At 41.8% G+C, this 25,706-nt stretch overlaps 2 protein-coding genes and 1 long non-coding RNA gene across 6 annotated transcripts; 2 read left to right on the top strand and 1 right to left on the bottom strand.

Annotated features, from left to right (window-relative positions):
- Nucleotides 1-1,548: 1,548 nt before the first annotated feature.
- On the top strand, nucleotides 1,549-10,467 carry MED4 (mediator complex subunit 4). 3 transcript variants are annotated; one of them, XM_049815877.1, is made up of 8 exons: nucleotides 1,549-1,683; nucleotides 3,989-4,055; nucleotides 4,405-4,575; nucleotides 4,963-5,020; nucleotides 5,983-6,069; nucleotides 6,823-6,954; nucleotides 9,706-9,923; nucleotides 10,068-10,467. In XM_049815877.1, the coding sequence occupies exons 1-7, from the start codon at nucleotides 1,574-1,576 to the stop codon at nucleotides 9,876-9,878; spliced, it is 798 nt and encodes a 265-aa protein (XP_049671834.1). In that variant the 5' UTR covers nucleotides 1,549-1,573; the 3' UTR covers nucleotides 9,879-9,923; nucleotides 10,068-10,467. The 3 variants fall into 3 exon arrangements, with proteins under 3 accessions (XP_049671834.1, XP_049671833.1, XP_049671835.1); XM_049815876.1 differs by having other exon boundaries at nucleotides 9,706-10,467; XM_049815878.1 differs by lacking the exon at nucleotides 1,549-1,683 and adding an exon at nucleotides 1,740-1,977 and having other exon boundaries at nucleotides 9,706-10,467.
- A 1,873-nt stretch (nucleotides 10,468-12,340) lies between these two features.
- NUDT15 (nudix hydrolase 15) lies at nucleotides 12,341-15,721 on the bottom strand. The gene is made up of 3 exons (XM_049815879.1): nucleotides 15,319-15,721; nucleotides 15,034-15,224; nucleotides 12,341-14,526 (listed from the first exon to the last, which is right to left on the bottom strand). Exons 1-3 carry the CDS (start codon nucleotides 15,468-15,470, stop codon nucleotides 14,381-14,383), a joined length of 489 nt encoding a protein of 162 aa, XP_049671836.1. The 5' UTR covers nucleotides 15,471-15,721; the 3' UTR covers nucleotides 12,341-14,380.
- LOC126045169 (uncharacterized) lies at nucleotides 15,125-24,700 on the top strand. Of its 2 annotated transcripts, none has more exons than XR_007507943.1 (3): nucleotides 15,125-15,347; nucleotides 19,168-19,311; nucleotides 23,937-24,700. It is a non-coding gene; the product is annotated as an uncharacterized LOC126045169 (long non-coding RNA). The 2 variants fall into 2 exon arrangements; XR_007507944.1 differs by lacking the exon at nucleotides 15,125-15,347 and adding an exon at nucleotides 18,283-18,420.
- The last annotated feature ends 1,006 nt before the right edge of the window (nucleotides 24,701-25,706 follow it).

Here is a 25,706-nt window from a genome sequence, read left to right as displayed (position 1 = left end):
GCTGATTACATCTTTCCTTGAAAAAAATCAGAGAAATATGGGAAGGCGGGGGGGAGGAAGCAAGCAAAAGTTATATAAAGGGCAGAACTATTTGATGAGATTTTACCTGCTATGTAAAAAGAATTCCCAAACTATCTACAATCAGAATGTTGAGGGCTGTTGTATATTGTAAGTGAATTTTAAATAACTCCTGTTGGCAAAGTTACCGTCTTCTCAGGGCTGCCAAATCTCATTGCTTTATCACAAATCTCACAAAGCTGGATGGCTTATTTAAACACCAATTCAAAGGATCACTGACTAATGAGTTTCTGGACTTTTTTTTTCTTTCTTTTTAATAAGTGTAAATTTCTCACAGACATACTTATTGCGGAAAGTAAAAAGATAATCAGAGTAAACACCAGAGGAGTCAGGGATGTTATCATTCATCTACTGCTTTCTCTAATCAGGAGAGAATAGCTTTTTGCTGGCAGGCAGGATTTGCAGCTGCCTGACAGCAGAAGGACGTGGGGTCTGGGGACTCCCTGCTCTTCTGTGGAAGTGCTTGCCCTGGTTATAAACCCTGGCCTCAGATTAGCTTTCACTCTGTTCTCCCTCATCTGCCCTCCACCCTGGCTTCTCTCTCAGCCTCTTCACATTACTGAAAGTTTCATGACTATAAAAAAAATTCCACTGGCTTCACTGTGACCCCACCCAGAGCTAGAGGCCTGTTTACAGCACCAGCCCATATACAGCAACATCTAAAAAAAAAAAAAAACCCAGACCAGTATTTTTTAATTATCGCTCAAGGGCTGGCAGGATCGGGGGCAGGATTTGCATCTTGTTACCTGCCCCAATCACCACGTGCAGACCTCTGTAATGGATGCAAAGCTGCCTTTTGCCTCCCCAGATAGATCGCTCTGTGTCAGCGTGTCAGGCAGGTCACTGCTAGCTGCGGTCACTTACAGGACAGCCAGCCCGGGGAAAAGCTCTTGTCTCTGATTTAAAGCTCGGTTGTCTTCAGCCACTTCACTTTTTTCAGCCATTAGTAAAGCAGTATTTCCTCCTCCATCTGATAAACAGCACCTAAGGGGTTTTTGGACAATGACTTTAAAAAGTTAAGACGTAATTCAGTCGCAAGTCCTTTCTCTGCAGTTTGTTTTCTGTGTCTTTAGCGTACATCTGAACCTCATTTAGAGGCTCTTCTGTGGAAAGCCAGGGACTGGAAACGCTTATCAACAGAACAACAAGCGCAGAACCTTGTGTAACGACCCAGCCCCAGACAGACGGCGTTTACCAACCCTCATCTGGCCTCGCCAAGGCAGATGTGACCTCCTTTCCTCTCACACCCACGGCTCTCCGCTCCCACCGCCACCCTCTCCCCCGGCTCCCTCCGCTCCTCAGGGCCGCCATTACCCGCACCTCACACCCTTCCCGCCCACCGCGCGCGCCCAACGGCGAAGGGCGGGGGGAGGAGGAGCGAGGCCGCCTTGCGCATGCGCCCGCCGCTACAACTCGCCCCTCCGCCGCCGCTAGGGGGCGCTGCCGACTGCCCGCCGGGAGGAGGTTCTCGCTCGGGTCCGCGCCCGGGATCGTGATGGCGGCGGCGGCAGCGGCGGCGGCGGCGGCGACCGGGGGAGGTGGGGAACGGAGCAGCACCCGGGACCGGCTCCTGGCGGCGCTGGAGGATCTCGAACTCTTGGCAAGGTACCGCTCTCTGCCCCTACCACGGCGCCCGGTGCCCGGATGGGACTGCCCCAGGGGGCGGCGGCGGGGCACCGGGGGTGAGGTGAGGGTGCTCGGCGCTGTACGTGAGGGGACCGGCCTCACCTCGCCCGCCCCGGGAGGAGAGACAGGCCCGGCCCCTTTTCCTGCTCTCCTGCCGTGCCTTCCCCAGGCCGGCTGCTGCGGGACAGGGGTTGGGTGCTGCGCCGGGGGCGGGGGGGGGCTCGGTCCGGCCCGGGGCTCGGTCCGGCCCGGGGCTCCACAGCTCTCACCCCGGTAGGAAAGCATGGGCGGTGCTTTATTTCCTATTTTCAGGGCAGAAGGAGAGCTTCCTTCTTCTTCCATTTGCTTTTCTTTTTTTTTTTGGCTGACACCTGCGTTTCCTGTGGAATGCACGCACCGATTTTAGGCTTTTTCTTAGCTGCTAAAAATTATGCTTATGTCAGAAGGAGGTGGTGTTGCATGACTTAAGTCGTTCTGGTCATTGCCTGTATTAGTGTTAAACTCACTCAAAGTAGGCGGCAGAGCTCGTCTTTGGAGTGATATAAGTGCTCAGATACTTAAGTCGGTGCTATTGAGGCTGGACTGATAACCCCTGTCCAAGTTGTCCACCATGTTGTGGAGGCACAGCTGGGGATGCAGTTAAACTGCTTCCTAATTATTTTCCTCCTCTCGAGGAGAGCAGAAGCTTAGGAAAACTTTTTCAGAGGGAATAACCCATATGTTATGTGGCGATGTGGCTGCCTCACTTTGTATGATTACCACTGGTAGGACAAGGAAAATATATTGGTCAGTTGCTCTTGTTGTTTCTGGTTAGGTTTTGTTTTCAGTTTTAGATTTTATTGTGACATACAGGTTGCTGGAGAAGATGTGGTTTGGGGGGAAAGACTTGCTCTTTAGCTAAACTTTAAGAAAAAAAAATAATTTTGGGACTAATATTCTACCATAATGAATCCAGAGCAACCCTCAGCAGCATTTAGTGAATCTTTCTGTTGATCAGCAAAGTGTTGCAGCACCGTGGAGGTAGGCCTTTCACAGTCATGATACTGGTTTGGTGGTAGGGGCAAAATCAAGCAACATGTCTAATCTGTAGCCTTTGTATAATTTTGAGTCTGTGTCTATGCATTATCCAGCTAACGCAGGACAGAATTACAGCCCTCCATGACATCAGCCTTGATGGCAGTAGGTGACCTACTTACAACAGATTTTATTTGCTACTGCTCAATGTTGGTCAGGTAGAATAAAGCTTTAGTGATAATGACAAGTTTCTTTTATTCTCTAATTGGTTTAGATCAGTTTAGTGTTCAGCCGTAACCAAGAGACACAGACCAAGATTCTGTTTAGAGCTTTACTGGTGAGGGGCTTTTTCAGACATTTTGAAAAGTACCTGTTTTCATTTCGAGGTTCTGGCCCCACTGCTGTATTAGTCTTACATCCTACTGAGCAGCTTGCACTGGACCAAGCAAAGCATCAGTACTGTTCCAAGGACGGTGTCTTCAGATAGGCAGTTACTCATGCATAGTGTTGAACTGACATCCATAGCCTTAGAAGCCAAATAAGTTTGCTGAATTTACAGAAAATGCCTGTTTGCATCTTGGTCTTGTTGTTTAGTGAGTCCCCTCTGAGGTTCTTGATGGCTTTTCAGAATAGTGGCAAAGTAAATGGGCATCTGAAAATGTGATCAAGAGGTTTGTTTGAGAAGCACTTCTAACCTAGCACCAGAATATTATTAGGTTTTTGGTATTTTTGTGTGTTTGATATACAGCTAATATACCATTGTGGAAATACTTGTTGTAAAAGTAGTTTCCCAGCAAACTCTTCAGGTGTTTGAAAGCGTAGACTTAATTGCTCTAAACCCAAGTGTGAAATATGCTCTGTTGTGAAAAAATGGAGGACAAGTAGAGAAGTAAAATAGTGAAGACAACTTTCATGCCCTCTTGCAACAAAGGCAGTAGAAGGCTACAAATGCATTTAATTGTGCTGATTCTTCTCTCAGCTTCTGCTTATGTCTTATGTAGTTTGGCAGGAGCTTAGCACGTTTCATGAGTACAAATACACATGAGCACTTCATGAGCTCAAAGAACAAAGAAGAAAACATGCTCCAATCACAAGACTATTCACAGAATTACTCTTAGTTGAGAAATCCCTGCCAACACTGTACTATAAAATACTCAAGTCCATGAGTACTTTTGTAATTATATCAGTACTCTGTCAGTTTTGGGATGACTTGATATGATTTACGAATAATGCCCTAGAAAATTGCACAAACACAGAGTTTTCCTTTCAGGGAATTAATTGAAATTTTGGCAATTTCAAGAAACCAGAAGCTTCCGCAACCGGGAGAGGAGGGCCAGGTAAGCTGACTTTCTAAACTGTATTTCTTTCCATAAGCACAATGCTTTACTTCTAATTTTTTCCTTCTTTTTGTTTTTCCCTTTGTCCTTGCCTATACTCAGGCTAACGGTGATGATGAGGTTTTGGTCCCACTACAAAGGCATTCTTGGTCCTCATGTTGTTGTTTGTTTGTTTGTTCATTTGTTGTGTGCTTCATAGGCTGTTTTTGTAAAGAAAAGAAATTTTGTTTCATTTTTTATGCCAACAGAAATACTCCCATGGATGTCAGTTGCTCTTCTTTGCAGCACGATTGAGGGTGTGTTGTTACTCTAGCTAAATTAAAAGTTCTACAAAACTCTTGTTCAATAGATCCTGGAACTGCTGATTCAGAGAGATGGAGAGTTTCAAGAGCTAATGAAGTTGGCAGTTGATCAGGGGAAAATCCATCATGAAATGCAGCTTTTAGAAAAGGTAGTAGAAAAGAGGGATAATGATATTCAGCAGCTGCAGAAACAACTAAAAGAAGCAGAGCACATACTGGTAAGTTCATAATGATGTGTTTGCTTTTGAGCATCTAATTGTGAAAAAGGTTGTTCTAGAGAAAGTGGTGGTGTGTTAGCTTGAGAAGATTTAAATATTTAAAACGTCAAAGAGCTTAGTGGTTTGTTTTGGTGTTTTATTTTTTATTTCAGTAGTCCGATACTGTTTAGTTATCATGGTATTCAGTTTTGTTTTATAGTGCTAATTTTCTTCCAAACTTACTTTATCTCTGTACATTTTGAAAATGTTCACTGAATAGTTTCTCTCTTAAAATGCAATTATATGCAAGGGTTTATTCACAGAGCCAACTTTATGCAGAAGCTTACAAATTAAGGATGCATTGAAGGTTTGGTTTAGTTTGTTTGGTTTTTTTTTTTTTACAACTAGGCAACAGCTGTTTATCAAGCAAAGGAAAAGCTGAAATCAATTGAAAAGGCAAGAAAAGGTGAGTATCTGATTGTACATACTACATAAATGCAGTTGTAAAGAAAGACGGTAGTGAGCCCAAGTTAGGGTTATTTTATTTTAATTCTACCATCGCGTATTTCGGATGCTTTGTATGTCAACATTTCCATTTCATTATGAACCTATAATCATTTCCTCAGACTAAAGCCAGGAATGAATTCTTTTTTGTGGCAAGCATATCTTTACTATTAAACTTAAATTCAAGTGTCTCAACGCTCTTCTTGGACTGATAATAGTATATCTGATTACCTAAGTGTCTCATCAAATTGCCTCAGTAGGTCTACTGAGGAAAGGGAGAGAATGTTTGTGTGCATGTGCATTGCGTTTGAAAGACTGACCAGCTGGTGATGCTGGTTTGTATTTGTAGCAATTCCTGCCACTTTGTGGCACTTATCAACCTAAACTGACTGTTGGGTTGGTTTTGTTTTTTTTTGTGGGAGGCGTTTTCTTGGTGATTTTTACAGTGTCTTTTATCATTTTGTTATTCATCATTCCTCTAAAAAATCAAGGAATTTCATAAAGTTTCTATTACTGTAATACAGGCACACATTTAGAAGGGCTGCTACACTTATGCTCTACAATTACTAAACAAACAAAAAAATTTCTTTCCTATGGAAAATTTCATAATAAAGCAGGTGCTGAAGTTTTCTTACAAATTGTGCTTGTCAAGTACACTGCTTAAGAGGTAAGGTTGTGTTTTTTACAAGGTTGAAGAACTGTTGACATTGAAGGTGTACTGAACTCGTGGCTGTAAAATCAGTTCACTGCAAAGCTCATCCTTGCATAGTCTAAGAATCCTCTAAGCAGTCATTGTGTTTGAAGCATGCTCTTAAAGTTTGACAGAATTACATTCCCAATCTTTTAGATATTAGTGTCTGATACTCTGGAATAATTGAATGATGCAACCTTGAGAATATAGTAACTTTTCTTCCGTTCTTCCAGGTGCCATTTCCTCTGAAGAAATAATTAAATATGCCCACAGGATCAGTGCTAGCAATGCTGTTTGTGCCCCTCTGACGTGGGTACCAGGTAACCATCATGTTTATGACAATAGATTTTTTTTTTTAATAATAATAAAACATGGTCAGTATCTGGTCTTCTAATGCTTTTATGAAGCAGAAAACACTGGTGTTTATTAGAGTAACATTGTTTTCAGCTGTTATATGTAATATTTTCAACAAAAATAGATATCTGAAGTCCTGTAGGCTTTACGTACTACTTCAAAAGGCTATGAAAATGCATGCTTCCATTAACTGACTGGGTTCCTCTGCTCTCCTTTGTTTGCTTTTTTCCTCTGAATGTTGGCCGCAGTTATAAGTTGGAAACAAATATGTTCAAGGCTTTGCCATGTGCTTGATTGTGTTCCCTCCTGCCCCTTACAGTATTCTTTTCAGAGGATGTTAGTAATCAGTGGAGTCCAAAGCAGAGCTTTCATTATATCAGGTTTCAATTTTGGGAACTATCCTTCTTGTCCAAAATGAGAATGTGTTTTTTCCGATTCCTGTCCCTGCTGTTTAGCTGTGAAGTAGCAGGGAGAGCGAAGATACCTTCTAAACATATTTTGTTTTGTGTTTTAATGTGCTTTTTCTGCCAAGTTTGAATGAACAAATTAAAACTAAGTGAAAGACACAGATTTAGATTTTAACAAAACAAGTATGATGCTCATTGCTGATCCAAGCAATCAGAGTATGGGGTTTTTTGGTCAGGATGCTAGGCACTGAAGAAGTAGTTAATGTCTGCAAGACAATTATTAAATATTTAATATTTGCTTTTTTCTTACAGGGGACCCACGTAGGCCATATCCTACAGATCTGGAAATGAGGAGTGGTCTCTTGGGTCAGATGAACAACCCTTCCACCAATGGAGTTAATGGACACTTACCAGGGGATGCACTTGCAGCAGGCAGACTGCCAGGTAAGAGAAATTCAGTTTTGTTTTGCTTTTCTTTATTCCTTGTACAGTCATAGCAATTACACATTTCCCTTAGCAAAGGCAAGTCAGAGTTAAAATAATGAAGATTATTGCTAACATTATTCCTTAGCAGTGAAGGTCTAGTAAATAAAGTTAACTACTAGAAATTGCATAATTTTATGTCATTTCATGCTAAATCATACTGCAGACACTACAACCAAGTCAATATAAACAAAACTCGCTTAGTTACCTTCCAATTTGCTTATTTTAAATTGCTATAAATTAAGTGATGTTAAATCATATTAGAAAGAAGCATTTTAAAAGAAAACTTTTCTTAGCAGTGATGACAAAGTATGGAATTGTGAAAGATGTATTTGGAAGAAAAGAGGTTTATTGTCATCCCCTATCTTCCTTTAAGTCTACGCTCTATGTAGCAAGACTGTTTGCTTGGAAGTGTTGGGTTGAAAAGATATTGCAAAGGACAGCTGGTGAGGTAGTAAGTACCTTGAGTGTAGGAATCGAGCTTTAATCCCGTAATTACTAAGAGAAATAGGCACTTCCATTGACTTTAGTGGGATTCATTCATTCATGCTAAAATAGAATTTAGCAGTAAATTACAGTAACTGAATCAGGAATTCAGTGGTTCTGTGCCTGTGCAGCATTAATCTACCACGGTTAGACTAAATTCTGGAAAAATTCTTAGTTTGGATTCATAGGAGATCTGTAACAGTTCTTCCCTGTCTGTTGAGCCACTTGCAGGTGTTATGGAAAGCTTGTTGTCAAAAATTATACTGAATATGTTAAAAAAACCTGTATCACAACTCCACTGGAGATATAGTAAACTTGGATTTTGTGTTTCCAATCATGTCTAATCCTATTGTCCCCTCTTAGGAAGTGACCTGAAGTTCTGCATCGTCTTGCTTTCTAAACCTCTGGCCTTGAATAAAATGGGTCAGTGAGCTGAATAGGAGTGGGACCCTGACATAGCATCTGTCCATAGCAACCCAGTAGGGAAGTGCTGAGTGTGGCCCCACTCTTTAGGACTTTTCCTTGACAAGCTGGAAAATGTGGGATTTAAACTCCTCAAGTAAAGTTGTTAATTGAATCTGGGTCTCCTATGTCAGGGGAAATCCTCTGATTACTAGACTGCCAGGTAAGAGGGAAAGTTCACCTAAACTTCATTTAAAATAAAGTAGAAGCCGCCCCAGAATTTTGTGTAGGGATCCTGAATCTGTTGGTGTGTGAGGCATGTCTTGAGAATGCTAATTATGGTATCTAGTCCTTCTAGAGACTTCTGCGGAGAGATGTCCAGTTAGTGAGTCCTTACTGAGTCTGCAAGCCAGCCACTGGGCCGCTTGGTAGCCTCAAAACTTTGAGGCTGCTTAGCACACATGCTCAACCTGGTTTCATAGTGGACTGGTTCCAGCATTGAAGCATGGCCACAGGATGTAAAACACTGGCTTACATTCTCAGCTGGTTCAAATAAAGTTAGTTAACTTTACCACAGCTGGGATGAGGCCACACGGTACTATGGTTGGTTTTCCTAAAGCTGGCACAGAACTGGCATAAAGGCTGCATTATGTCCTTGCATCTGCTGGTGGGTCAGATTTGTACAGCCGGGTAACGCATCTGGTATTAGGGGACTGTGGCTGTAGTTGGTAAGTGGAATCTCGGGTGACTGTAGACCGAAAGATCAGAAGCTGCTATGTGTGTGGAGTTTCTGTGCTTCTGAGTTAGGCAGCGCCTGAGTGACAGTAACTCTGCCATGTGACCCCCTGCTTAGACAGTGCCCTCTCTTTCTGTACTCACAGTCCCATGTGGTGGGCTTTTGTTTGCTTCTGACTCTGCCTAATTATTTTTAATTCTTGCTGTAAGCGGGAGATAGCTGGTTTCTTCTATGGGATAGACTTAGCTACAGTGCTTGGTAATAAGTGGAGAAGAACCCACGGCAGTAGGAGCATAAATTAAAAGTGAGCAGAAATGGCATATAGATGTGTACTGCAGCTTTGAAATGGGACCCATTTTGGGGCAGGGAAGAAAGACACTAGGAAATGTTGTGTGTGGGGGGTAGGTTGGTAGGGAGTACAGCATGGGGTGGCTTTGGAAGTAGGAGGAGAAGAGAAGACATGGTGAGAGCTGAGAGGAGTCAGAGGCAACTGAGGGTGACCTGGCTGGGGCACAGTGGGGCATTCCCACCTCTCAGGTATCTCTGTCTGTGGCCCTGTTTTTTGTAGTAGGAAGCTCTTCTCCTTTGCACTTGATGCACCATATTTGCTGTTGGAAAAACTGTAACCAAGGTGTTGCAACCAAATTTGGATAAATCCTTTTACTCTGAATTTCTATGGTCTACCTTAAGTATTTTCTTTGATCTAATGTTTTCATCTATTTTTGCATGCTGACAGAAGGTGACTGTTTTCATTACTGCCAGTGGTTGTGAATGTAAAGTCAGTTCAAACTGTGCTTTGAAGGTGAAAAGCTCTGTATGAATATATACTGTTTTGAAGTGGAGTGATGAGAGATCAAGAGCCACCTACATAAATGGGCCTTTCTGGCAGAGTAGGCTTTTATGGTGATACAATGGCTCCATCATGAGATTTTTTTCCAGCTGTTACTGGAGGGTTTCATCTGTCCAAAATTCAGGAAGGATTTTAAGATTTGTTTTAATTTTAAATTGGAGTTCTGGTTGAGCTGTCTTGTTGAATTTGTTGATAGACAAAGCTGATGTTTTGATTGATTATGCCCCTTTTTTTCCAGATGTGCTCGCTCCTCAGTATCCTTGGCAGTCAAGTGATATGTCAATGAACATGCTACCTCCTAATCATAGTAATGACTTCATGTTGGAGCCTCCAGGACACAATAAAGAGAATGAAGATGATGTAGAAGTTATGTCAACAGACTCCTCAAGCAGCAGCAGTGACTCAGACTAGGTACAGGAGGAACAGTATCCCTAGTAGACCTTTCCTGTGGTGAAGGTAGGTTGGATGCTGTTTGTCACAAACTGTAATACCCTTTTATTACGCTGGCGGCCCTGTGTAGGGAGAAGATAACAGCTGGCTCAGAAATAGGGTGGCATTTAAAACCGTGGACTTTAGAAATTTTTTTTTTTCCCCCATTAGATGTTCAAGTAAAATGACTGGGAGCTTTCTGCTGGAGGAGAGATGTCAAATTTCCAGTGATGATGTAAATGTGTGAATGTGTATGTTTGGAAGAGATGCGTGTATATATATATATTTACTATACACTAGATGACAAAAGTTCCTGGGAAAAAAGGTGTAAGGGGAATCCCCTTGTATGTTTGTTAGTAACTTTACTCTTTTGATGATAGCCTTTTCTATGGCACAGAAATAAGACATGAAATTTGTAATTTTAATATCTTTGTTACTGCCTAAATCCACATTCTTGATCATCTTGTGTGCGCCAAGAATAAAAATATGGCAATAAGGTGTAAAAAAAAGTTTGTAATTATTGTAATATATAATGAATGATTTGTCATAAATAAACCCAGCTTTGATGTAACTTTGTTTCATTTTGCAACCTTAAATTGTAGATGAGTTATTGTGTAACTTCAATACTCAGCACATTTTATCCCAGTATGTGGTTGAATTCTGATTGATTTTCAGAAGTTTTCCCTGTTGCAGAATGCCAAGTCAGTATTAGAAGCAGCTGAGGAGTCAGGAACTGAAAGTCTGTCCTTTCCAGCTGAGCTTTATCAGGTGCACACCGATTAACTGGGCAGACGCTGAGGCAGTGATGTGGAGTGCCCATTCGCAAGGTTGCACCAATACTTGGGTTAAGCATCCCGGGACCCTGGAGATGACACGCTTTGGGGCACGCTGCAGGTTCAGCTCCTTTCAGTTCAAAGTGCTCACAGACTTTTCTATTCTTGCCACCTATAATTTTTTTTCTGTTCTTTGAACCTGCTAATTTGCTTACTTCAGCAGTTGCATTTCCTGCCTCAGCTACAATGTTCTTTCATCTTCCCAAAGGCACTTTCCTTTCCTTGTTCTGTTTTGCTTAAGGAGTCATTTTATGACAGCTACTTTTCTCTTTAGTTTTCTGATTTGATCAGAGGGTTACTTATGTGAACTGTTGCTCGTGGCAGTTTCAGGTTTCTGCCCTGCAACGAGGTGTCGTGAAACACAGATCATAATTCTCTCCACTTCTCTGTTTTGTAGATTCCTTGCAGGAAGTATCTGATAAATCAGGTCCTTCCTCATTTGCTCAGACAATCTTTCAAATACTCCTGTCGGTAACACTGCCGCATATTACCAACATGTGTACAAGTCCCATAAGGATGTAGAAAGGAGAAGGACATATAATACAGGGCAGTGGTTTATGTTTTAAAAGAGAAATGGGGAATTTGGCTTTGTCTCGGCTGTTCCTTTTGGAAGTATTTTCAGAGTTATTAAAAAATTACCTCTATTTTGCAGTCTAAATTTATTCACATACATATATATTTTAACCTTTATTCAGTCTCAGCTTTTCCTCTTTGGTGTTTACTCCTAATGTCTTTATAGAGAACTCTTACTTCCTCTTTTAATTAATGCTAATCCCAGTACACCTGGCCTCTCTCAATCATCCTAGTTAACCTTGCCTATGCCTATTCTAGTTCACATTGTTTTTTTCTTAAATGTGTGATCGGAATCATCCACAATACTGCAAAATGCAGTTTCTTAATGCTTTGTACCACAGGATTAGTATTTTCTTCCCTAAATGACCCTCCCTTAACACATTTTATGACACGGCCACAGCTCACTAGTCTCTTTTGTCTGCTCATTTATAAGGACATTCTTTTCTTGGAATGAAATACAAATAGAGATAATTAATAGTCATGGAAAGTGTAATGTACAGTCTACCCAAAAGTCTTATATGGGTATATCATGTGATTCACTAACTGAAATATTGTAAAAGTGGGTGATTGTTTCCAGACATAAACAAGAGTGAACAGAAGCAATGACCGCTTCTTTTTCTGGGTTGTTGGGTAGTCTTTTAAAGGATTAAATGGGACCAATGTGTTACACCTAAGAAACCAGTAAGATGACAGCTCTGTGCATTGTTCACTTAGCATAAAATCAGACTCTGAGTATAAGATGCATCCTAAACTTTTTTCTTTTTTTCTTTTTTTTCTTCACATCGGTCCTCCAAACTATATACTGTTCAGGAGTATTTTTCTCAATGCTGGATAACTATAATGCCATTTGAGGTGAATTTTGTCTATTACAAGCAATTTAGAAAACCGTGAAGTTTTAACTGTGTGTTTTGTTATTCAGTGGCTTAGAAGTGTACATAATAGATTTTTCTTTTTAGCAACAGCACCAAAAATCAAAGTAAACATAATGTTTAGTTGAAAGGACGGGGTCTTAGCAGCTAAAAACTACTGAGAATCAAACTTTCTGGGGGGGGAAGTATAAATGCATGATACATATAAAACAAGTTATTTAAGTTAGTGATTGCAGACAGCTGATTGCAGTAATGCACTGCAGTCATTTCATCAGTCCACTTAGAAAGGATACAGAAACCCTGACATACAGAGGTATTGTTTGTGTCCTCATTTCAGTAACTACTTGTATATTTACAACAGATAGACTGAATGTAAGCATTAATGGTAACAAAGTATTTATTGCATGACAAACCATTTTACAGTGACTTCAGTTTTCCCATCAGGAGCTAGATGCCTTCTAAAATTTAAAATTCCACTAACTCATTTTAGTAATTTTTTCTGTTTTCATTATTCTTTGGGACAGATGGGCAGGACATCTGTCAACTCTTCCTAGAGCCTCTTTGTTGACGGTTGAATGGAATAATTTTCAGTGTACATGAAGTTGCTTTCAGGAAGAAAATCTCCACTTTTGAACAGGGAAAAAAAGCTTTCTACAAAGATACAGCAGTAAAGGAATTTTCAGTGATATTTCTCATTTCAAAACTGCTTTATAACATTATCTTCTTCACTTCAGAGAAAGAATATCTGTCCTAAGGAAAGTTGTGCTTAGTTCATGCTTCAAATTCTAAGCAGGAGGCTTGCGATCGTCAGTAGCATCCTTATAATACCTCATATCACTCCGTCTGCTTCTCAGCAAAGAGAGCCATCTCCATTTAAGAAAATGTATATGCAAAGTAAGGAAGAGCTTTAAACCCTTCAAGCACATTCCTTTTAAGAACTGACAAGTCAATTCATAATTTCAGACAATTTTAATCTTTCAATATTGTGCTTATGTTTTATTAAAAAGAAATTAAAGGTTTATCTCACAACATCTTGGACAATGGGTATATCTAAAGGGAACAGACAAAAACTGTGTTCTAAAAGAACCCTGAAGAGGGAAAAAAAAAAAAGCCAAGCAGTGATTTTTTTTTTAAAGTCATATCCTGCAATTAATTGCTGATGTCCTAATGACTACAGCTGCAAAAGAATTGAATTTGGTTACAGATTCTAGAAAAATGAAAAATATAAACTCATTGGTTTTGTATTTATCTTTGTGTACCGTGATTCATTCAATACCAATTCAATCATTTAGTCACATCAAACAGAAAATTAACCATTTGTCAAATCCCAAAAGCTGTTATCTGTGCTGTTTCATACTGACAACCCTCTTTAGCCAAAAAGTGACTGTGTGCTGTAGAGCTACACCTAGAAATGAAATTAGTTTGTACAACGTTATTTGTGTCAGGCTAGTAGAACATGGTAGGCAGCTCTCCATTAAACTATTAAGAGTTTAGTAACATGATTGGGAATTAAGATCAGCTGCAGAGATCTGAAATGCTTCTGCAGATAAATTCTAAGGTAAGTGAGGCTGCAAACAGAATGCCATAATGAAATGGGGTGGCAAGAAGGGTCGGGGAATTGTCATTCCCTGCAACAAGGCACCGCAACCTTTTTCATGCCTGTAATACCTTGATTTTCAAGTATGTGCTATTTGAAGAACAAGGTGTCATCTGTAAAATGTGACTTTTGTTCATGATGGTATCTTAACTGAAGCTATGAGACAAGGCTAAATTTAAAAATTGGTCCAAGATTTATAATTACAGGAAAGCAGCATGACACACAAAGTAGTTTTCCACAGAAAGCAGGACAGGGGTTTGAACAAATCAGTTTCTCTGGGGCCTGATGCTGCAACCGTTTCCAAGTGAGCAAGCTTCTCTGACTAGTTCTGACTTCTAAAGGGCTATTCATCTATATGATGATTAACCAGGTAAAACAGTCTTGAGTTTTCTATAAAAGATGACATTAACTGTTAATCAATAGAGCTAGAAGTAGCTCTGGAACAAGAAAACCGTCATGTGAAATAAGGTAAAGAAACAGCTGGCATTTTTCTGGCTTTGGGAAGGGTAATATTTTCATGTGGGCAGAGCGAGCATGATGTATCCTTTCCTTTTACTCCCATCAAAAAAGCAGGTCGGTCCTTCAGTTTGTTACGTCACGTACGGTTAGTTTTTACGCTAGTTGGTGACTTCCCGTGTACCCCTTTAGATGATCGAGCTCTTCTGTGAAGGGATTGTAACCTTGCTCTCTCAAACAGCGTAAGGCCCAGAACAGTTGATCTGCTGGAGGAAATTCATCCCATTTAACCCATTCCCAACCTGCAGGAGAAAAAAAAAAAAAAGAAAAAGCCAGAGTATAAATTGAATCACATCACAATTCTGCCTCTGCCAGGCTGGATAGCTTGTGCAGAATGAATCGCATCACAATTCTGCCTCTGCCGGGCTGGACGGCTTGTGCGGAAATTACCAACGCAAACGCAAGTTCTCCGTCGCATACGCGGTTATTTTAAATTTATTATTTTCCTCAAGTTAAGCCTTGACCCTACCGGAGAGGAGAGTTTCCTCAGACTTAGAGGACTGAGTTTCCTCAGACTTAGAGGAGAAACGTACTCGTAGCCGCTCCCTGGCCTCACGACGTCAGAAGCGTGTGGCCATATGGGGAAATCTAAAATAAAACCGGGCTAAAACGGGCTCCAAAGCTTATTTTCGGATAGGACCGAGCGAAGAGAGGAGCCGCCCCCGGCCCCATCTCGGTGCTGAGGCACCTGAGGCGAGGCGCGGCCCCGCCCCCTCCCGCGCGCCCGGCCCCGCCCCCTCCCGCCTCACCCTCGTTCTTCTCGGGCTCGCGGTTGCGAGGCTCCGCCCCCGGCTCCGCCTCGCCCTTCATCAGGACGGTGACGTAGTGGTAGCGGGCGGCGGCGCAGACCGAGTTGACGGTGGAGGCGAAGCGGACGTGACGCAGCCGCAGCGCCGCCTCCTCCAGCGTTTCCCGCGCGGCGCACTCCGCCAGGCTCTCCCTGCGGGCGGGAAGGCGATGGCCGCCTCAGGGGAGGGGGCGGCCGCCTCTCCCCGGTTAGCGGGGGGGTGTCTGTGGGGTCTGGGGGCTCCTACCCGAACTCCAAGTGGCCTCCGGGGAGCTGGTAGGTGCCGGCCCCCACCGGGCCTTTCCTCTTGCCCAGGAGGACGCAGTTGGGGTGCGTGGGGCTGGTGACGACCACCCCCACACCGATCCCGGGCCGCGGGGGCTGCGGCCTCTCCGCCATGACAGCCGTGGGCCAGCGGGATCCCCTCAGGGCCAGGAGGGCGGGGGCGGCTCCTCCTCCCGGTTTTAGGGAGGCGGTTCGGGGCGAGGCCTGGGGCTGGCGGGGGCGGGCGGTGAGAGGGACCGTGGTTTTCCGTTTTGGAACGGAGTGCGTTTGGGGTTTGGTTTTTTTTTTTTTCCTTTTTTTTTTGTTTTTGAGGGGGTGATACCGAAAAGCCGGTCGAAGAAACTCCCTAAGACTCGTTTTGGAGTTTTAGAAAGCAGGCATTCTTTATTGCAGCGCTGGGTGCACGGGGGATAGTTCCACCTAGCGTGCAGCTTCAGCACAAACAGGTTATATAGACTATTAATCAGATTAGTACACATAAAAACGATTATAACTGATTATCATAGTACTGCCTAGATCCGATCGTGCACAATGAAGGATCCAATATGAGTCGAAGGGCTGCTTTTGCGACCACCGACCCGTTTGAAGCTCTCGTTGGCTGTCCTTGAAGTCTTTATTCTCATCCTTGTTCTTTGATCTTGAAGCATAACGCAGTTTCAATCACACGTGGTCAGTTTCAACGTTGTTCTCGTCTAGCGTACAGGAACATCACATCATAAGACCAAAGAACTGCAAAACTTAGGAGTAACTACCTCTACTAGTTAATTGCTTGGCGACACTTTTGTCTATTGTTTCAGTCATAGTGTTAGTGTAAGATTTCTAATAATTATTTACCAAATCTCACTTTTACAGTCACCTAGCAGCAAACCGGTTTCCACAGCTGGTACAAAATATTAAAACCATCAAAATATTTAGACATACCATACAGAATGTATGGAAATATGCTATCAGGGGGGCTTCTGAATGCCAAGGGACTGGTGAGGTGACAGAATTGAAAAAGCATTTGTGTAAATGAGGGGCATTTAAAAACAAACAAGCTGTATAACTCCACTTCGTGGCAGTCACGGTACCAGTTGATCTCTGCAGATTTGTTCAGAACTTGAAAAGTGGCCCTTCTTAGGTTGGCCCATAGTTTCAGCTGGGTGGGGAGTCTGACTCTGGAGACTCGCCTTGAGATTATTAAAAAAGAAACTACAAACTCAGCTAAGTGGAGCTCCAGAGGCAGAATAACAGTTCCTGTCTGATAAAGAAGAAATCAAAATTTCTGCTAGCAAATGTTTACCTTCATTTTCACACTTTTTAAATTATAAAATTATGTAGAAAATAAGATGCAAACTTTGATATTCCTTATAAACAACTGTAACGTTTGTCAGATTTTCCCCTTCCCCAGTCTATTGATCACAACAGAGATATGAAGTACTGTTTCTTTGCAGGACTTTCAAAGAGCTCTTTTTTGTAAGGTTTTAAAATAACTTCTGTACAGATGTTTTTATGTACTTATGAAGGTCCCAGGGCCACGCTGGCTGAAGATAAATCACTGCTTTTTGTGGTATTAGTTCTCTTAGGTTCAGTTGCCTGAACTGGCTCAGTACAGCATCAGATGAGTCCCAGTGCTGGCATGAGGAAAATATCAGGAGTGTATGGCTGGGCGTGCTGGAAGCAAGCCTGCCCTTTGACAGTAGTTGGCTGTGCTGTTTAGCTGTAATGTCAGCCCACGCCCTGAGTTACTGACATTGGTAAACAAAACCATAATAATCTTGGGCGAATTGCCAAGCTAACTGACTTTCTGTAAATCAAGCTCATTCATTTATATCTGTCCTCCAGTACAGCTGGAGTATCCTAATCTCCAGATTAAACATCGGTCAGTTATGTCACTTCTGTATTTACATTTTAAGATGACAGTGATCTTACAAAAGTCTTATCAAAGACTCCTCACCCACTGAGCCCATTCTGGTCCTGTATATTAAAACACCACAAGACTGTTTATCTGACGAATGAAAACATTCTACTTTTTGTGTATGCCATCTTCCTGTACCTTATACCAAATGGCACTTATAAACAAGTCTGAGGGTGGCCCACTGTCATTCTACTATCTTTTTAAAAACAAAAAAATATACCATCATTGTGCTTGTTAGAATGGTAGAAGGCTACATTTTCTTACAGATAGGTAAAATATATGAAGGCAATTATGTAGAATATAAAAACTATTCATATTTCTTATAAACAGTAGTTGTCAGTAGGCTTAGATTTTCCCTCCATCATCCTATTGATCGCAACAAGGATGTGAAGTAGTATTCCTTTACAGGACTTTAAAATAGCTTTTTTTTGGCAAGGTTTTGAAATCTGCTTTTATACAGATGTTTGTATTTAATGGTTTCAACTTCTTCATCTTACGTTTGTGGTCATTAACAAAGAATACTGTATGAAAATAAAACACATTTTGTTGACTGAATCTGCTCTGATCGGTTTCACTTTAGTATTTATTTAGGACATGGGCAGGCACTCAGGTTTTGCACAGATTGTGAAGTAAATACAGGCCGCTATTTCTGAGTTTGATAGTGAACAGACATCCACTGAAGAAAAGAGATGAGAATAAGCCAAGAATGAGAAATCAAAAATGCATCTTCTACTAGTATGTTGAAAAGCTTGCAAGGTTATGATTTATATGCTGTTGTAAATTTGTTCATTAATATTTCATCTGACAAAGTACTTCTGCGACATAAACGGCTAAACCAATGTATTTAAACTAGCATGTGTCCAGGCTGCTGTTGAAAGAGAGGCACCTACTTCTCAGGCCCAAGCACAGCCAGACCCAATAAACACTGTTAACTGAAGTGGCTGTGCAGTGAACTGGACGAATGAACTGATCTGGCTCCAAAAAAAAATAATTTTTTTTTTTTTTTTTTGGTGAATTTGTTTTCTAGCATGCTGCGGGCAGCACAGGGAGTGGATGGGACAGAGTTAGATCAGACTGAACAGCACGAAGCCAAACCTAACTCGGCAAACTGGGAAAAAGATGATTTTTTTCAGCAGGATGGCTTCTCTGATATGATTTATAGCTCAGGTACATGAGTGATTGAATTGGCACAAGGGAGGCAGTGAGTGTGAGCAGCTGGGAACAAGAATGGTGGGACTAACCATGTTAGTGACAGGCCAGATTTATGTCAGATTAAAATGACAACACAGCCGTTCCTTAAGAAGAACGCACATAGAGAAACCAGGTCAGAAAAGCACACAGTGTACAAAAGCTGCTTGAAAAGCAGCTACCCAACCAGAAAACATCCATCTTCCTGAGAATCTCATGGACGTGGTTCCCTGGCTGTGGAATTTACTACATATTCACATTCGCTTAGCAGAAGTACAAACTAGAAGATGTAAGGATTATGTTTAAATATTTTACATTGCAAAGCTGGCATTCAGAAGCTGGGTGGAATGTGACAGCAGTGCATGGCATCAAAATCCTGCCAGCAGGCTGACTGAAACGTGAGCTTGGAAGATGTATGGATTTTCCCTCACTTGGCATTCAAGCAGCTGGTTGTTATCCTCACCCCTAATACTGAAAATTTAAAATTTAACATTGTTAACTGTTTCCTCACTTGTATTTTAGCAGAAATATTTCTGTGACGCCTCATGCTTCCATTAAATCGCCAAGTCTCTTACCATAAATCACCCCTGGCTGTAATGTTACCACTTGATAGAAATTAGTACCAGAAATTAGGCAATGTATGATATGTTGTTTTTATGTTGCAATGTAAATAAACTCTGGTCACATGTACATAATAAAATCCTGCAATACTTTTTTTTTTTTAAGTAAATCAGTGATAATCTGCTGCAATTTCGGTTGGATGGAAAGTGCATCTCTACTGTGCAGAGAGCTGAACCTCACCTAAAAAAGCAGTGCCAGAACTCCTTTGATTTGGGAGCTGAAGCGAGTCTCCTGGAGCAGAGTGTTAAGGTGAGAGTGGCAGAGCACTAGAGGAGGTTGCTTGGAGAGGCTGTGGAATCTCCATCCTTGGAGAGACTGAAAACCCGACTGGACACAGCCCAGAGTGACCTGCTGGGAGCTGGCCCTGCTTTGAGCAAGGGCTGGCCTGAGGGGAAGAGGAGGGCCTGGAGCAGATGGTCTTCAGAGACCCCTTCCAACCTAAACTGTTCCATGGTTCTGTTCAGGCAGCCGGTAAGATTGCTCCTTACAAGCTCCCGTACTCGGTATTTGCAAAAATACAGGAATTTATTAAAAGGTCTGCACCTTTTGGTTTAAATAATGATTTTACTTTTTAATTTGATTGAAGTGAGTAGCTTCTAACACTGATAGGAGCAGCTATGCTAATTTGAAGACCATTCACCTCCTTAAAGCCAAGAAAGGATGACAAAGCTTGTAAGATCACAGGGGCCTGGATCTGTTAAATCCTTTGGGGTCTCCTGGGACATACAGTGCTACAGAAATATGAACATGTGTGGATGATTTTTATTTCTTTTGGAGATACCAGGTATAGTTGAAGTTGCTTAGCAGTTTCTAATTCCTTGGGTTTAGTTTTTGCAAGTTCACTAAACTAAACCATAAATACTAATCCCGTAAATTTCTAGCATGTCATCTTTGTGGATCAACTTTTGGGGGTAACTTCAGCAAAGCCAATTCAGTTATTTCTAGAAGATATATTGGGGATATACAGTTTGAGTTTGGGAACAAAAAAGCCTTTCAGGAGGAAAAACGCTTGATGGTCAAAGGATGAAAATCGGTTCAAATTAGTGTCAGTAAATCCAGATGCCATTTGTGCACAGAGCTTTTTAAAGGTTTCCTGTTACTACCTGAGTATTTCACCTCACGTGGCATATTCCAGTCCCTTCAGATTAAATTTACCCACTTACTTTTCCTGGAGATGCTGTCAGTTAGAACTGGGAGGTAGTTTTGCCTCACAGCTGAGAAATCAGGACTTTCTGCCCTTGTCATGTGCAGTATCAGCAAGGGAGTTAAGTCACCAGAAGTGAGTGTTCAGTCAAAAACTGCTCACATAGTCAATAAAGGTGAGACATGATCTAATGAGCTGCCATCCGCTGCCTCTGAGATGTGGTGATGGCAAAAGAGTATCTAGTTTCCATGTTTCTGGGTGAAAATCCTGGTCTTTTTGCCACAGTCAGATGCTACACACTCTTCTGTAAGACAGGAGCTCTTGTCCCTTCTCTGCAGGGCTGTTTTATTGATATTCAGCTTTAGTTTAGTCATGTGCCAGAGTCTTTTCCACGAGGATGGCCAGCCAGCTTTCTGCAGCTGCAGTTCTGCGTTGACCAGGTAAATATAGCTAGAGCATCACTATGCCACTTTTAACATTAGGAAAGGTGGTAATTAGGAGACTTTGATAGTATGCAGCTTCCTCCCGTGGGATAGGATAATTCCATGACTGATATTTTTCCTTTTTTTCTCCTCAAGCTTAACTGTCTTAAAAAACGTATGAAATTGCACTGAAGATACACATTTTACTAATAAGGGTACAAAGATTTACACTTGTAAGTGCCAATGCAAATTTTACCTACACATCTAATTTGTTGGCTTTTTTTAATATGGCAGTCCAAATGTAAAGACTAGCTGCTTTAGACAAAACAAGGACAGAAACCAAATCAAATTTTTGGGGGGTTGCCTTTTCCATTTAGAGTCAATCACTAAATTGTCCTGATTCAACAGAAATAAATGCTGGCATGCTTACAAAGGCGAGTCTTGCGTGAAGTTGGTAGCTGTATTTTCTACTAGGATATTGTGCAATAAGCGCTTTGGAGATTTTAGATAAAACAGGATTCTGCAGTGGAGTCTGGTTCTACAACAGTAAAGCAGACTTTGCTCTTTGCTCTCTCATAACTTAAGAGAACCCAGATCCTTGCAAGATATGCCTGAATATTTTATATATTCCTATCATTACTTGCATAAGACATCACAGTGTAGCTGACAGGAGTTATTTCCTATTCAGTAGCTTGTCACACAGTTTGTTAAGCCAAGATGCACTACCCCGTGTAAAAATGTGTTGTCTTTTGATCCTTAAATCCATGCCTTTTTTCCCCCCCTTCTATACATGTGGCAAACAGCTCTTGTGATCTTTAGCTTTTTGAGAATACATCTATTCTGCTTTAGTTTGCCTTCTTAAAATTTGAGATTTTTTCACTTAATTTCCTTGATATTAGTTCTTTGCAATTGCAAATATGCTTTCATACTGATAATTAATATTAATTGCTTGTCAAATCATTTTTCTTTTCCTTTCAGTTTTTAACAGATTTGAAATTTTGTATGTCTCCATCTAGAATTTCCTGAAGTCCACAAAATGTATTTTAATAGTAATAAAGAAAAATGAAAGAATATGGGTGAGAAAACAGTTTTTGCTCCGACTCCTTAAAAAAACCACTAACAAGTAATACCTTCCAGTTTTAGTACTTGTGCAGGTCCTCTGTGATAATGCCTTGCACTGATTCTTACCTGCAGATAGAGAGTTTACTTTAGGATGAACAATAAGCTGTGGAATGTTGACCCTGAGCTCTGTACCTCTGATCTGATTTCCAAAGTTGAGATAGGATTCAGACCTATAGATGTAGTCAGGGCATTACGATGTTAAAGACCAGCTTCATGGTTCAGTGCTGCAATGTTTATCCAAATTTCACTGCAGGAGAAGAAATGAACTTGATTTGCCTGCCTGAACTTAGTGGGAACTGGAGAAAAAGAAAGATGGGTTGACGTTGCGGGGTCACTGGTTAGCTCCCATGTGGCCTGACTTCCTTTCCAGGCTTTGTCCCTAAATTTGGTCTCTTCCTTTTCCACGGCTGTCAAACAGTGTACTGCTAGAGAGCTGCTTTGTTCGGAAATCTGTGGATAAAAAGTAGGCAAGGGTTCACAGTATCCCCAGTGTGCCAGTGGCGTGCCTGTTAGGGTCATTAGTGATTTGATGGAGTGACGAGCAATGAAGCTATGGAGAATACTGAGTAAAGAAAAGAAAGAAAGACTGCTTGCCTGCAGCTGAAATACTGGAATTTCCACAAATGATCCTTCTACTTAAGAAAGAGTTTCCAAATAACAGAAGGGAAATTTTGATGAAGTTAGCCTACTTTACCTTCGCCTATGCCCTGACCCTACCTTTACTATAAATTTGTGGTCTGCACCATTCTCCACAATCCTGGCTTCACATAAACTCCAAAAAATGTTTTTTCATTACCTTTTCATATCAGAATTTATGAGGCCTATGAGATTTTCTACATTATGTAGTTCCTTACCATAGAACAGAAAATCCTTGCTTTTAATATCCTACTTCAGAAACGGCCTAGATGAGCAAAAAAAAAAAAAGATTCCTATAACCTTCACTGACTGTCATGAACTCTTGTACTTTTTTAATACTGGAATATTCTTTTTTTATATCGGTGATGGAATTACCATTCATATCTGGTTCCATTAAGAGTACTGTTTGTCATCAAGATAAGCTGTCAGCCCAAAAGTAGTCACTGTCTTCACGATTCAGGGAGAATAATGGTGTGCACATGCAAGAACAACAGGACAAATTAGAGCTGTACTGTGGTGAGAGGGTTCTACTGTCTTCATTGCTTGTTAATTATTTCTTTGCTCTGCTGTGTACAGACAAGACTGAGTCATCAGAATGAGTGTAGGTGGTGAGACTATTCTATTTGTAGCTCTGCCATTAGCATTTTCAGTGACCTTGGGCAACTCATAGGCTGGCAAAGATGGATTGTGCTCCAGCCCCTAAGAAACTTCTGGGTGTATTCAATGCCAGGGCAGACTGAGACAGAAGGATATAGTGTCCATTAGCTCAGGACAGAAAGCCATCTAGGACAGTACCTGCCGGTCCAGAGTGAATGTCTGGAATATAATAGGCAAGAAATCATGACAGGGCTTTTGACTACCCTTCTACAGCCATCTGTGGCTCAGTGACTCCTCAAGGCAGAGGTGATTTCTGTGTATTTACCAACCCTCTTCTCATTTCTTCTCTTCAAACCTACCAAGGCTCCTCTTGAGCCCATGTGAACTTCCATCATTTGCCACATCCATGGCAAGGTGCTCCACAGCTTAGCTATGTGAAGAATCACTTTTGCGAACAAAATCCTTTTGCTTACATTGAACGTTTCACCTACCAGCCTTCCCTGGTGTTTCCCAGTTCTTGTACTGGGAGAGACGGTGAGCTGGTGCTTATATCCCCTGTAGAGAACTGCACTCATCCAGACCTGAGACTGCGTCCATTAAGCACCTCTTGCAAGGACAGGTGAAGATGTCAGAATCCTTGTAGGAGAGACGCTGGAGCACCTTCAGGGAAGGATGCTGGATTGCCTTTTCATGGCAATCATTAGGCTGAGCCCATGCAAACCTGAGTTAGTTTAACTGGACTCACTAGGAATTTGCCTGGTTGTAGCCAAGATTGTTATCTCTTCCTGTTTCTCTAAGAAAGCAAAGAAAAGGTGAATGTGCCATTTCCAAGAATTGATGTTTTTAACGTTTGAGTTGCTTTAACTCCCGACCACGTTGTACTGACAGTCTGAGCCACAGGGTGGCACTGGTGATCAGACAGAAAGAGAAATTCATGTGGTTTTTTTTTACAGCGCATCCCAGTTAGACCAGTTCTCGCAGCTGAGAGGGAAATCAGACAATGCAACATCCAAATAATTAAAGTTATCCATACAGCTGTGTATCAGACTATGGACAATGTCAGCATCTGCCATAATTTTTCTAGAAGTCCTTCAATATCGCAAGACCATGTAACATTTCGTCTTTTGATGTATAAGGTAAAAACCTTCTTCAGCTTAAAACTGGAAGGAGAAGTCACCCACAGTGAGAAGAAGATACAACAGTAGTTGTACTCTGAACGTCTTGCAGCACTTTGCAAAGGCAAGAATGAATTATATTATATTATATTATCCAACTTTTTCACAGTAGGAATCATCTGAGTCAGGATATAAGTCGGGTTCCCTGACCTGCAGCCAGTACTTGTCTCTGGGCTTTTAAGCTTAAGGTTTTACATTTTGCCAAGCTTCATCACATCATCTTTGTAAATTTTGTTCCATGCCCTTTCTTCCCCTTTCCAGGGAGGAGGTCATTTTGGAGAGTCTCCCAGAGTTATGAGATTTCCTGAAGTTTGTATGTGGAAATGACATAGCAGTACTGTCCTGTGATGAACCTGCAGGCAGGCGGGCTGGCTAGCAAAGAGCCGCTGTGTGTACAGGGGAGAGAAAAAGCACACAGTTTAAGTGCTTTTTTTTCCCCCCCCTTGGCAGAAGGAAGTGTTTTCTCAGCTGTGGTGGAAAATTTTGGATGGTCTATCAAAATCTTTTACAGGTTCAGTGACATGTCCTCCTACCTTGCGTGTCTGAACTAAGCGCTCTGCGAACAGGTGAACACTAGGACAGCAGAGGACCAGAAGCAAAATAACTGAACTGTGGTTCCTCCGCCTTTTGCAATACTCGCCCAAGGAGAAGCTATGACAGTGCGCTGTCAGTTTCAGAACAAAAAAATGCAACTTGTCCGGTTGTTGGATAATACCAGTTACAAAACTCGGGAGACTCACTGCTCCGGCATGACTTCCCTTCAAATCAGATCTAGCCTTGACATTCACAATGTATGGAAATAACTGCATTTTTCCTTATTATTGGTAGAGGATATTTCTCATTCTGGTGAGAATGAGAATTCTGGTCTCTACTTTTTTCCTAATTACTGTTTTCTTCTAAAGGAAAACGCTTCACCTCCTTGCGAGTCCCAAGGTCCGTTCACTGGTTTCTGCAGAGACGTTCTGTCCCCCGCTTAGGTTCGTTAGTGATGTGACTCAAGGTACACCACGGTAAACGTACACATACTGAATTGCAAAGGCAGAGGCGCAGCTTCGAGCTGCGTGAGGCAGAAACCGTTTTTGTGTCGCAGGCTGAGGAGCCTGGTTGAGGGGGAGTGAAGACGGCCTGCAAAATAAATAAAATAGAAATGCTGGGTCTTCAGTTCGGTTCAGTAATGGATGTGCGTGTGAGTTGTTGCACGAAGACACCCTGAAATACGAAAAAAAAAATAAATTTCCTCAAAGTAAAAAATATTGTCAAATTTTCCATTTCGCAGCAGAACCAGGGTGGGGGTGGCAGAAAGGAGCCGGGGCCCTCTCCTTCTGCCTGACGCTCACCGACGTCGGGTGAGAGCGGTTGTGGCTTGATTACAACGCTTTTTTGAGGGTCCCTGAGGGAAAAGAACCTTTTTTTTAAAAGCAAAACCGTTGAAAAACGAGAGGCTGGGAAGGGCGTTAGCGGCCCCCTCCCGAGTCCTCCCGCTCAGTCCTCCCCAGCAGGGGGCAGCACGGCCGATCCGGGCATGAGACCATAGAGTCGCTCTCACCC

This window comes from Accipiter gentilis, chromosome 13, assembly GCF_929443795.1.
Source record: "Accipiter gentilis chromosome 13, bAccGen1.1, whole genome shotgun sequence".
NCBI lineage: Eukaryota > Metazoa > Chordata > Aves > Accipitriformes > Accipitridae > Astur > Astur gentilis.
This window is presented reverse-complemented; position numbering and strand designations above follow the sequence as displayed.

Coding starts and splice junctions, on each gene's coding strand:
- MED4 (XM_049815877.1), top strand. CDS start 1,574: ATGGCGGCGGCGGCAGCGGCGGCGGCGGCGGCGACCGGGGGAGGTGGG. Junction 4,576..4,962: donor AAGAAGCAGAGCACATACTG/GTAAGTTCATAA, acceptor TTTTACAACTAG/GCAACAGCTGTTTATCAAGC. Junction 6,955..9,705: donor TGCAGCAGGCAGACTGCCAG/GTAAGAGAAATT, acceptor CTTTTTTTCCAG/ATGTGCTCGCTCCTCAGTAT.
- NUDT15 (XM_049815879.1), bottom strand. CDS start 15,470: ATGGCGGAGAGGCCGCAGCCCCCGCGGCCCGGGATCGGTGTGGGGGTG. Junction 15,225..15,318: donor GGAGGCCACTTGGAGTTCGG/GTAGGAGCCCCC, acceptor TCCCGCCCGCAG/GGAGAGCCTGGCGGAGTGCG. Junction 14,527..15,033: donor CGAGCCCGAGAAGAACGAGG/GTGAGGCGGGAG, acceptor TTTCTCCTGCAG/GTTGGGAATGGGTTAAATGG.